The sequence below is a fragment of the Oryctolagus cuniculus genome, chromosome 8 (genome assembly GCF_051225735.1).
Source record: "Oryctolagus cuniculus isolate XC-2025 breed Fujian yellow rabbit chromosome 8, ASM5122573v1, whole genome shotgun sequence".
Lineage (NCBI taxonomy): Eukaryota > Metazoa > Chordata > Mammalia > Lagomorpha > Leporidae > Oryctolagus > Oryctolagus cuniculus.
Genome location: NC_142874.1, coordinates 86,686,454 through 86,698,707, shown reverse-complemented (window position 1 = coordinate 86,698,707; position 12,254 = coordinate 86,686,454). Strand labels below are relative to the sequence as shown.

Below are 12,254 nucleotides of genomic sequence, written 5' to 3'. Positions count from 1 at the left end.
GTGACTTGATCAGCCCTCACCCTGACTGTTGATGAGCAACTTGATATGTTATCCCTCTTAGTATTTTTTTTTGTTTGTTCTACTTAATACTTTTGGTTGAATACTGTAATCAATACACAGTTCTTCTTAAGTGCTGAAACTTAACTGAAAAGTGATCGCTGTTAAATATAAGAGTGGGAATAAGAGAGGGAAGAGATGTGCAATTCGGGACATGCTCAAGCTGACTTACCTCAAACGGTAGAGTTAGAAACATACCAGGGGATTCCAATTCAATCCCATCAAGGTGGCATGGACCAATGCCATCTCACTAGTCCAAGTGATCAATTTCTGTTCACAATTGATCATAATGATAGGACTAAGAACCAAAGGGATCACATAAACAAGAATAGTGTCTGCAAATACTAGCTGATAGAATAAAAAAGGGAGAGAATGATCCAACATGGGAAGTGAGATACACAGCAGACTCATAGAATGGCAGATGTCCTAAATAGCACTCTGGCCTCAGAATCAGCCCTTAAGGCATGTGGATCCGGCTGAAAAGCCCATGAGAGTATTTCAGGCATGGAAAGCCAAGACACTCTGGGGAAGAAAAAAAAAAAACCCTAAATGAAAGATCTCCGCGAGTGAGATCCCAGTGGAAAGAACGGGTCATCATCAAAGAAGGAGGTACCTTTCTCTGAAGGGAGGAGAGAACTTCCACTTTGACCATGGCCTTGTCTAAATATGATCAGAGTCAGTGAACTCAGGGGGCTTCCATAGCCTTGGCAGCTCATGACAAGAGCCTAGGGTGATTACTGATGCCATAAACAAGAGTGTCAATTTGTTAAGTCAACAACAGGAGTCACTGTGCACTTACTCCTCATGTAGGATCTTTGTCCTTAGTGTGCTGTACATTGTGATTTAATGCTATAACTAGTACTCAAACAGTATTTTTCACTTTATGTTTCTGTGTGGGAGCAAACTGTTGAAATCTTTACTTAATGTATGCTAAACTGATCTTCTGTATATAAAGAGAATCGAAAATGAATCTTGATGTGAATGGAAGGGGAGAGGGAGTGGGAAATGGGAGGGTTGCGGGTGGGAGGGACGTTATGGGGGGGAAGCCATTGTAATCCATAAGCTGTACTTTGGAAATTTATATTCATTAAATAAAAGTTAAAAAAAAAGAAACAGAACCTCCAACCAAAAAAAAAAAATGAAAATATAATGATAATAATTATAATCATAAAAAAGAAATGAAAGAATAAAATCTATATTTTTAGAAAATAAAAAAAGATGGGTTACAATTAATAAGCAATTGAGCCTTGGTTTCTTCACGTTTTGACAAGGAGAGTATGAAAGTCTTAAGGTTTTCATGAAGAAGCAATATGTGTTTTTTAAAAAAAATTTTTAAGATTTACTTATTTATTTGAAATGCAGAGTTACAGAAAGGGAGGGAGAGAGATCCTCTAACCACTGTTTCACTCCCTAGTTGGCCACAATGGCAGGGTGTGGCTAGGTCAGGCTAAAGCCAGCAGCCTAGAATTCCACCCGTGTCTCTATGGGTGGCAGGGCCCAAGTACTTGGGCCATCTTCTGCTGCTTTCCTAAGAGAATTAGCAGGGAGGCAGATCAGAAGTGGAGCAGGCAGGACTTGAATATGCACTTATATGGGATGCAGGTGTCTTAACTGATAGCTGTCCAGCCATACATGTATTTCTTTTTTTTTTTTTTTTTTTTTTTTTTTTTTTTTTGACAGGCAGAGTGGACAGTGAGAGAGAGAGACAGAGAGAAAGGTCTTCCTTTGCTGTTGGTTCACCCTCCAATGGCCGCCGCGGCCGGCGCGCTGCGGCCGGCGCACCGCGCTGATCCGATGGCAGGAGCCAGGAGCCAGGTGCTTTTCCTGGTCTCCCATGGGGTGCAGGGCCCAAGCACCTGGGCCATCCTCCACTGCACTCCCTGGCCACAGCAGAGGGCTGGCTTGGAAGAGGGACAACCGGGACAGAATCCGGCACCCCGACCGGGACTAGAACCCAGTGTGCCGGCACCGCTAGGCGGAGGATTAGCCTAGTGAGCCGCGGCGCTGGCCCAGCCATACATGTATTTCTAAGTCATATGAAACATGTGTCAGCAAGATACGCAAACATGGCACTATGCCCTTCTCAAACCCATTGTATGTCTTCATTATGCAAACACTGTGGCCAGGAGTGGCACTGTCAGCCATCATTGACATTGCAGGGGGTAGGAGGAGGGCTGAACTAGGTGGGCTTTGCTATCCCTCCAGGCAGCCACCACTTCCGGTTTTCTGCTGTACAAAATCTCAACGTAAATTGAGCTCAGTAAACCAGGAGAAGCAGCACTGATTCGTCATTCTTTCCTTAGGAAGCCAGAGCCATTCATTTGCCACGAAGAGAAGGAAAATTCCAAGTCATTCAACGAAAGCTGTCCCCACGGATGGTCATGGTTGTCCACAAACCCTGTCCTTGGGTCCGTGTGCAGCACCTGCCAAGGTGGAGCCTGAGTGTCAGTGACAGCCCGGCTCTCTCTGCTACTCAGGTCCTACAGCATGGAAACCATTCTTTGCCCCATCACTGCTTTGTGGAAGGTAAACCATCTAGGGTACTCATCGCTCTCAGAGCCCCCTACCATGTATGCTATGACATAATGCTTCTTTGATATCTGTTTTGTAAGTCTTTCAATTTCCCATTAATGGGACAAAAATCAAAGTGGCCATTACTTTCTGTTTTCTCTGCGCCAGCCCTTCCCTTTGCAAAGTGCTTGCTGTCTCTGAGTTGGTTCAGTGGCTGGGGTCATGCTTCCCAGTGCTTCATTCTGTCTGCAGAGAGAAGTGAAACACACCTGCAAGAAACAGGCTGAAGGTGCAAGCCAGGGACCACAGAGGTCATTCCTAGGCCACCCTTGGGAGATGACCTGCAGGCCTGGCAAGAGAAGAATGACTCTATTGTTAACTGCCATCTGATCAGGACAGGGCAGGGGTGGCCCTCGTGCCTCACAAGCAGGACTAGAGTCTGAGTGTGACACAGCTGGAGGACAGTCAAGCCCACGGATGTAAGTGTCTGCACAAGACCGCTCAGCACTGGGCACCGTATGCGACTCCCGGTTCCTACCACAGTGCTCCTTCCTTCACATACTACATAGCCTCAGATTTGAGAGCCACTAAAACCCCGGCTGTGGTGCTACGAGTGAATGCTGTGCCTCCTCCCCCCAAATTTATACAAGTGCATTTCCAAAAGTCCATATAAAACTTGTATTAAAAAGTCCATTTTGGCACTGAAAATTTTTGAAATTTGTTTTTTTTTTCATAAGACATATTTTCCTTGAACTTTTTGAAGCCCCCTCAAATGCATGGATTTCAAGCATTTTTGCAACAAAATGAACAGACTTTTTAACTCAATTTTCCCTTTTGTTTAAAAATTTATTTACTGGCCAGTGCCGCGGCTCACTAGGCTAATCCTCTGCCTTGCGGCGCCGGCACACCGGGTTCTAGTCCCGGTCGGGGCGCCGGATTCTGTCCCGGTTGCCCCTCTTCCAGGCCAGCTCTCTGCTATGGCCTGGGAGTGCAGTGGAGGATGGCCCAAGTCCTTGGGCCCTGCACCCGCATGGGAGACCAGGAAAAGCACCTGGCTCCTGGCTTCGGATCTGTGCGATGTGCCGGCTGCAGCGCGCCGGCCGTGGTGGCCATTGGAGGGTGAACCAACGGCAAAAGGAAGACCTTTCTGTCTCTCCCTCTCTCACTGTCCACTCTGCCTGTCAAAAAAAATTTATTTAATTATTTGAAAGGTAAAGTTACAGAGAGAGGGAGAGGCAGAGAGAGATCATCCCTTTGCTGGTTCATTCCCTAAATAGCTGTAAAAGCCAGAGCTGGGCCAGGTGAAAGCCAGAAGCTTCTTCTGGGTCTCCCACATGGGTGGCAGGGGTTCAAGAACTTGGGCCATTTCCACTGCTTTTCCAGGCACATTAGCAGGGACCTGGATCAGAAGTGGAGCTGCTGGTACATGAACTGGCACCCATATGGGGTGCCGGCATCACAGGCGACTGCTTAACCCCTTACACCGCAGAGCAGGCCCCTAATACAATTTCCCATGGATTTTTTGAAGTACTCTTATATGTTGAAACCTAATATGAGGATATTTAGAGGTTGGCTTTTGGGAGGTGCTTATGTCACAAGGCAGACCCTCATGAATGGGATGAGTGCCCTGACAGAAGAAACCTCAGTGAGCTCACGTGCCCCTTCCACAAGGTGAGGACACAGTGAGGAAGGGTGACCTACCAACACGAATCAGCAGAAAGACCCTGCGTTTGCCGGTTGCTTGACCTCAGACTTCTGAGTCCAGAACCATGAGAAATGAGCGTCCACTGTTTATAAAGCCACTCAGTTCACGGTATTTTGTTAGAGCAGCCTGAGTGGACTAACGCGGGTGGTTATTCTTTCTTTCCTAAGAAAATCAGAGATCTGAAAACACACCATACTCCCTTCGTCATGTAACACACACAGACACCTCATCTTTAAAAATATACTGTGACAACACTGTAATGGGACCATGTTCGACCTTGTATTAGACATAAATTGTGAATAAGGACTGAAAGTTAAGATCCAAGTAACGCACCATCCTTCCAAGCTACCCTTCTAGCTTCACCTCTATGCCTAGTTTCCTCACGCCTTCTCGTGCTGCACTTTTCTCTCATGTTCCTCTCTCTGCTGTTCCCTCCGTCTAGATCCTCTCTGTAAATTTACTCAAGTTACTCAGTTTCTCTGTGTAATCTCCCCCTTCCCATTTCTATTCCCATTTTTGCACTCGGTACAGCAGTGTAGCTTGTCATGGACTTGGATCATTTGAATTAACACTGTCCCTACCGTCAGGAGTGACTTCCCAAGTATACAAGTTACTCAGCCACAGCGCTTCTTCTATTTTTTTTTTTTTTTTTTTTTTTGATGGGCAGAGTGGACAGTGAGAGAGAGACAGAGAGAAAGGTCTTCCTTTGCCGTTGGTTCACCCTCCAATGGCCGCCGCGGCCGGCGCACTGTGCTGATCCGAAACCAGGAGCCAGGTGCTTCTCCTGGTCTCCCATGGGGTGCAGGGCCCAAGCACTTAGGCCATCCTCCACTGCACTCCCGGGCCACAGCAGAGAGCTGGCCTGGAAGAGGGGCAACCGGGACAGAATCCGGCGCCCCGGCGCCGCAAGGCGGAGGATTAGCCTAGTGAGCCGCGGCGCCGGCCTGCTTCTTGTATATTTTTACAAAATTAGCTACGAGAACAATGCAAAGGGAAGCCGCACACAGGATTCGCCGTCAGCTTGAGAGAGGCTGAGCTCCCCAGCTGAATCTGTTGCCCGCCACCCGCCGCAGCTGTAAGACACAAGCGCTGCACTTGCTGACACGTGACGGGGGCGGAACACCACCGCCAGAGCCCGCCCACGTGGGCCGGGACGCCGCGCTCCGACGTTCGAACGCCGTCGCCGCGGCCGAGGCCAATGGGCGGGGCGCACCGCCAGTCCCCGCCCCGACGCCCGGTGACGTCCCGGGGGCGCGGGGGCTGCAGGGCGGCCTGCGTCTCCGCCCCTAAAAGTCTCTTGCACGGCCGCTGCAGCCTGAGTCGCTCATCTGGTCGCTGTCACCCGCCCCCTTCTCGTCGCCTTCGCACCATGGCGTTCGTAACCAGGCAGTTTGTGCGCTCCGTGTCCTCCTCGTCTACCGCCTCGGCCGCGGCGAAGAAAATCATCGTCAAGCACGTGACGGTCCTCGGCGGCGGGCTGATGGGCGCCGGCATCGCCCAGGTGAGCCTCCCCGCTCGCGCTGCTGCCCACCTGAGGCGCAAGCGCTGGCTCTCGCCCCGGGGCCTCCGCGTGCTGGCCGCGGAAGGTGCTTGCCCGCCCCGCCCGGCCCCGACCGACCCCGACCGACCCCGCCCGGGTGGTAGGAATTCTGCGCGTCTGGGCCTGCGAAGGCGGGCGCGGTAGTCTCCATTCCCTGCAAGTTCGGAGTCCTTGGGCGGAGCGAGCCTGTGGCCCCTGTCCAGGTCCCCTGGGCTCGAGGAACGTTCCGGGGCGAGGGTTGACGGAGGCGCTTCGGAACCGGGCCATGCAAGAGAAGATCGCATTTTCTGTGCACGACGCCGAGGCGTGACGCACATGCTCGGCACTCGGCCCCTACCAGTAATTTGCTTCCAGAGAACTGGGCTGCAACCAGTTTTACGTGTATTTATTATTTATTTTAAATTCTGCAGTCTTTGTCCGAACGATCTCCACGCTCTGTAAAATAACTGTAGTCATTACCTTTGCAGGACTTTATATAAGATCATATATTGGAGCTTGCAGAGCCCCTGGGGCTGTCTTTGGCAGCGCTAGGCAACTTTGACTTTTGACCTAGTGCCTTCTGTGCAGAGATCTGCGCGCAGCTGTGGTGCTGGGAAGAGTGGGAGGGGAGACGTCTCTAAACTCTGCCCTGTTCCAGCTGAGCTGCAGTTCAGGGTCGGTTGTGCAATGGATCACCTGGGTATTGTAATGCTTGTACTGTATTTGAATGGTTACATTCCAGCACACGATGGAGAGCTGTGATTTTTCACATCCTATCAGATTATCTTTGTTAGCGTTTCAGTCCTTTGCAAATAAGATGTTGGTGTGGTGGTGAGGGCCAGGGGAAGAGTACTCGAGTGCAACAGCTGCAGTCATAAAAAAAAAAAGTTAATTTTCAGTGTATATTTCCAACCAAGTCCACATTTTAATGCCTGCTTTTTAAAAGAAAATTGTCATTATTTTATATATATCTTTCTCCTCCCTGTATATGTTTGGTACCATATTAATTTGTTTGCATTTTTCTTCTAAAATCTGTTTTTCTATAATGTTTTATTCCCCTGACTCTACACTCTCCTGTTCTGAGACTGTTTTTGTTCATACATTGTGCTTTTTACTGTGTGGATACCTTGGCTGGGGGTCATGGTACCTCCATGATCTGTGTTATACATGGCATGTGGAGACTAGGTCTCTTTAACCTAAAAGTTCCACACACTATATTCAAGAAAAAATTTAGTTTGAGTGCATTTCTACTTCCATTCTCTCCCAACACCCCCAGAGTGATATTTGTTGTGGAGCAGGAATAAAACAATGTATTTGTGTTAAAACATTTAAACAACATCTGAGTAACAAAATATTGAGGCCTTAGGCCTCCAGTAACAACGTGGGAAGTGGGTCCGGAGGCTGTTTGGGGTGTTGTGCTTGCAGTTTGCAGTGAAGAGGAGTAGCAACTTAAGTAGGAAGCACGGCCTCATCTTTGGCACACACTCAGGTGCTCAGTCCTTGGAATGCTGTGTCCATCCTTGACCAATGAAAGACATTGTGTTGCATGAAAAGGTGCAGAGGCAGCACCTGAGATGTGGGTATGGTGTGGGAGCTTCTCCTGAGGAGGGATGACTGACTCATGCGGACACAGACTGGTGATCTGAGGCCTGGAGTAGTTGGACCATGGAGTGCCCTTGGAAACTTAAGGGGAAAAATGAAAGCTCTTCCCCCTACAGATTGGAAACACAGTGGAAGTGTCATTCCAGGAAGTGATGAAGACCAGAATCTGCACGGCGGGCAGTCTTGGGGTGCCGCCCTTCACACGATGAGGCTTAAGCGAGCCTCCTGACAGTAGGCAGCGTTTCTGATCTTCTGAAGGGAACTCGGCTTTCCCGCAGAGCAGCCCCTGTGTGCAGTGGTTTCAGTAGTGTGACGGCTCTGCTTCTGCACCCTTCCCCACAACGTGCAGTTCTCGGCAGGATTGCCTCATTCTTTTTGCTCTTTGACCAACAGTTCTTGGCACAGAGTAGATGTGTTCTGTGTACTGGGTGTCCCTGACTAATTAGTTGCTATGTCTTGAAGACAGACGGGCTCCAGTTGGGTAAGTGAAGGTGGCCGGCCTGCATGCTGGCTGTGTCCCATGCGGGCTGCGTTAGACCTGGAAAGTCACTGTACCACTGCGCCTCGGTTTTCCCCCTCTGAAGTAAGACGGAGACTAGGACTGGCCTCGTCGGAATATGGAGAGGACTGACAGAATCAGTGCATACCGGCTCTTAGCACAGCGTCTGGCACGTAACGAGCTCACAGAGTGGTGGCTGCTTTTATGATTGTCTTCATTGCACTCGTGCTGCCCTCTTGCCCTTTTCTTCTCATATCCACCCCATTCGTGATCCTTGCCGCTGAGGTAGCTGGTAACGTTTGGACGAGAATAATGATCATGATTCTCTTTCATCTTAGTCTAGCTGATAGCACTTTTGCTCAGGAAACTCTGCAAAGAGGGAGGACACTTCCCATGAAAGTGTGAACACATGAACTTGTAGGTTGTGCTCCTAAGTCACGTTCAGCTTCATTCTCCTAAACTCTGATGTAGTTTTCATTTTTTTTTAAAAGATTTTATTCATTTATTTGAGAGGTAGAATTATAGACAGTGAGAGGGAGAGACAGAGAGAAGGGTCTTCCCTCCGTTGATTTACTACCCAAATGGCCATAACAGCCGGAACGGAATAGATCCGAAGCTAGAAGCCAGGAGCTTCTTCCAGGTACAGGGGCCCAAGCGCTTGGGCCGTCGTCTGCTACTTTCCCAGGCCATAGCAGAGAGCTGGATCAGAAGAGGGCAGCTGGGACTAGAACCAGCACCCGTAGGGTTGCCAGCACTGCAGGCGGAGGATTAACTTGCTGCACTACAGCGCCGGCCCCAGTTTTCATTTTAATCAAGGTGTAGTTCTCTACAATTTCAGGTCTTCTTTTAAATAATAATTTTTAGGGGCCATTGTTGTGCCATAGCGGGTTAAGCTATAACCGTGACCCCAGCAACCCTTATGGGTGCCAGTTCAAGTCCTGACCGCTCTACTTCCAGTCCAACTCTCTGCTAATGTGCCTGGGAAAGCAGAGGAAAGTGTCCCAAGTGCTTATCCTTCTGCATTTGTGTGGGAGGCCCAGAAGAAGCTCCTGGCTCTTGGCTTCAGCCTGGCCCAGCCCCGGTCATGGCAACCATTTGAGGAGTGATCCAGTGGATGGAAGATCTCTTGCTCTGTCTCTCCCTCTCTCTGTAACTTAGCCTTTCAAATAAATAAATAAATGTTTAATAAAAATGATTTTAAACATGTGTTCCAGTTTGTGCTGAGCAGGGTGAAAAATGTTTAAATGCATTTTGTAGGCACCTGATGCATTTTCAAGCAATTAAGCAATTTAAGATAGGTGAGGTCCAGGCTTAATTACATTTGATCAGAACACAGGCCATTTGTACGTGTGTATCCTACAGGAGAATCTACTTTGCCTGTCATTTATTTTGTTTGTTTTAAATTTAAAAAATCCCTTGGGCTGCAGGTTAATATTTAAGTACATGAACTTGTTCTGTGTACTTGCCTATTATACACTTCTGACTTGGTTTTGATTGCCAGTTTATCTTCAGCTGTACACTTAGGCCAGCAAAGAAGCCTGTGGCATTTAATGAACCTTGCATGAGGGACACATTATTTTATGCTTCATAAAGAGGGGGAAAAAAGGAAGGAAGGAAACCACTAGCTGTGCATTTCTCTGCTTGATAGAGTGAATTCACTTTAAGGTTTGTGTGGTCCATTGCCTTTTCCACATGAGTTGCCCAGAGGGCTCATAACTTTCATTAAATTACTCTCGAGCAGCAGTGGGCTCCGTGGGAACTGCGTTTCGGAGGTTTCTAGCACAGGGTTCTTTTCAGTGCAGTACACTTTGAGGAAATGAGAAAAGCTTTTATCTGGAAGACAGGATAGGTTCTTCTAATTCAAAACTTTCCTGTTTTTTACTTTTTAAAAAGCAGAAAGTACACATTTCTTCGAGGAGAACTCCTTAGGGTATTAAAACAAAGAGGAGACACAGGGAGCATCCTAAGCTATAGATGAAAGTATGTTCCTAGCCTTTGTGTTATGTGATTCTTGGTAAGGATTCTGGCAGAGCTGAGAGCTTCCCCCAGCCACCGACTTTATGTACCCAACTCTCCTGCCCCTAGCTCTGTTTTCTGATGCTTAATAGAAGAAGGATCTTGCTTTGGGCTTTTTAGCTTTATTCTTTTCTGTTACAGTGAAGTCTGGTTGAGAAACAGTGCAGGGGCCTGGGAATTTCAGCATCACAGGAGACTGGCGGTCACCTGACTGTAAGCATGCCTCATTTTGACAGTTCTGTCTGGAGGAAGTATTTATATATAAGATTGAAAGGCAGTTACAGAGAGAATCAGAGACTGAGATCTTCCATTCATTGGTTCATCTCCCATATGACCTCAAAGGTCAGGACTGGATCAGGCCAAAGTCAGGCAGGCTGGGTCTTCCATCTGGGTGGCAGGGGTCCAAGTACTTGAATGATCATCCGTTGCCTACCCAGGAGCTTCAGCTGAGAGTTGGTTTGGAAGTGGAGCAACCAGGACTAGAACCTGTGCTTATATGGGATGCTGGCATCCCAGGCAGAGACTTAACCTGTTGCACCACAGGGCCAGCCCCTGGAGGGAATAGTCTTATTCCCCAGTGTTAACTTCCTACTCGAGGGTATGGGATGCCTGATGGTCATGAAGTTCTCTCATTTCCTGTGTTGCTGCTGAATTCCTTACTGGACACTTCTTGCACTGGCACTGAGCTACTGAGATGGTAAAAACCGTCCTCTATCAGAATATTAGTCTTGGGACATGTGGCAGGTTGAGATACTGTCATTCCCAGAGCCTGGGCTGACATGCAATAAATGTCATTGAATGTGTTTGGATGATTTGTGGAACAGAAATGGCACTTCAGTCAGGTTTTGATTTTTCCTGGCCGTGTCCTAGGTCTGGCCTTACCTGTTACCTGCATCTTGTTGGATTTCTCATTTCCTTCCCTTCCCTACCTCTCTTTACCACATATCTGCCTGAGCACACACTCCTCACTGCCTAGTTCTCTTGGGACCACCGCAAGATAATGCTGCTGCTCTCTGTTCAGTGTCTCCCACCAGGTTTGCTGATGAGGTGATGGGGCTGGTGAGTGGTGTTCTAAGCTTGAAGAAGGGCCTGTGGGTTCCTTCCGTTCTCTCCTGGCTTGTAAGAACCTGGGCAAGTCACCTGACCCTTCTGCCTCCTCATCAGGGAATAGTGATACTTACATCACAGTTCTTTAAGGTAAATGAGCGGCCGGCGCCGCGGCTCACTAGGCTAATCCTTCGCCTTGCGGCACCGGCACACCGGGTTCTAGTCCCGGTCGGGGTGCTGGATTCTGTCCCGGTTGCCCCTCTTCCAGGCCAGCTCTCTGCTGTGGCCCGGGAAGGCAGTGAACGATGACCCAAGTGCTTGGGCCCTGCACCCCATGGGAGACAAGGATATGTACCTGGCTCCTGCCATCAGATCAGCACGGTGCACCGGCCGCAGCACGCTGGCCATGGCGGCCATTGGAGGGTGAACCAACGGCAAAAGGAAGACCTTTCTCTCTGTCTCTCTCTTTCACTGTCCACTCTGCCTGTCAAAAAATAAAAAAATAAAATAAGTTAAATGAGCAAATACATGTACAAATGCTGTGAATAGTGTTAATGTAGTTCATGGCAACTGATCAGTAAATGTTGTTGCTTTTATGTAGCCCCATCAGATCTAATCCAGTGATGATTTTTTTTTATTTCTTTTATTTATTTATTTGAGAGGTAAAGTTACAGACAGGCAGAGGGAAAGACAGAGAGAAAGGTCTTCCATCTGCTGGTTCACTCCCCAAATGGCTGGAACTGAAACCATCCAAAGTCAGGAGCCAGGAGCTTCTTCCAGGTCTCCCATGTGGGTGCAGGGGCCCAAGTGCTTAGCCCCTCTTCTACTGCCTTCCCATAGCAGAGAGCTGGATCGGAAGTGGAGCAGCCAGGACTCGAACTGGCACTCATACAGGATGCCAGAGCTGCAGGCAGAGGCTTAGCCTACTATGCCACAGCGCTGGCCCCAATGATTTCTTTTATTTAGGCCCTTAACTGTCTTTGAAGATATTTCACAGAGAGATAGGGGGGGTCCAAACAATTGTAAAAACTTTAAAACTTACATGGATTGTTGAGAAGGCTTGCCTTTGTGCTGTATTTATGTGTTTCTGAGTAGTACCAAAGGTGCGTTGTCATCAGGTATTTAGAGTACAGCCTGATGGTTGGAAAACCACTCTACAGAAGTGACGTTTTATCCCTTTCAGAGCACTTTGATGTCTGTCATTTCTTGTGACTGTTATGATAATCACCTCTGCCCTGTCTTCTGTGGGTGTCTGGAGTAAGCAGGCACCGGCTTGCCCTCGCCTCAGCTGTGGACTC

General features: G+C 48.4%; 1 protein-coding gene across 2 annotated transcripts in view; it reads left to right on the top strand.

Annotated features, from left to right (window-relative positions):
- Positions 1 to 5,590: 5,590 nt before the first annotated feature.
- The window catches only part of HADH (hydroxyacyl-CoA dehydrogenase), a 50,755-nt gene continuing 44,091 nt past the window's right edge, over positions 5,591 to 12,254 (top strand). Inside the window, exons 1-2 of one of the 2 annotated variants that reach the window (XM_089302965.1) lie at positions 5,591 to 5,774; positions 10,944 to 11,106. In XM_089302965.1, coding sequence (XP_089159091.1) covers positions 10,960 to 11,106 — 147 coding nt within the window. In that variant the 5' untranslated portion in view covers positions 5,591 to 5,774; positions 10,944 to 10,959. The remainder of the gene's footprint in view (positions 5,775 to 10,943; positions 11,107 to 12,254) is intronic. The other variant, XM_002717172.6, reaches the window with a different exon arrangement.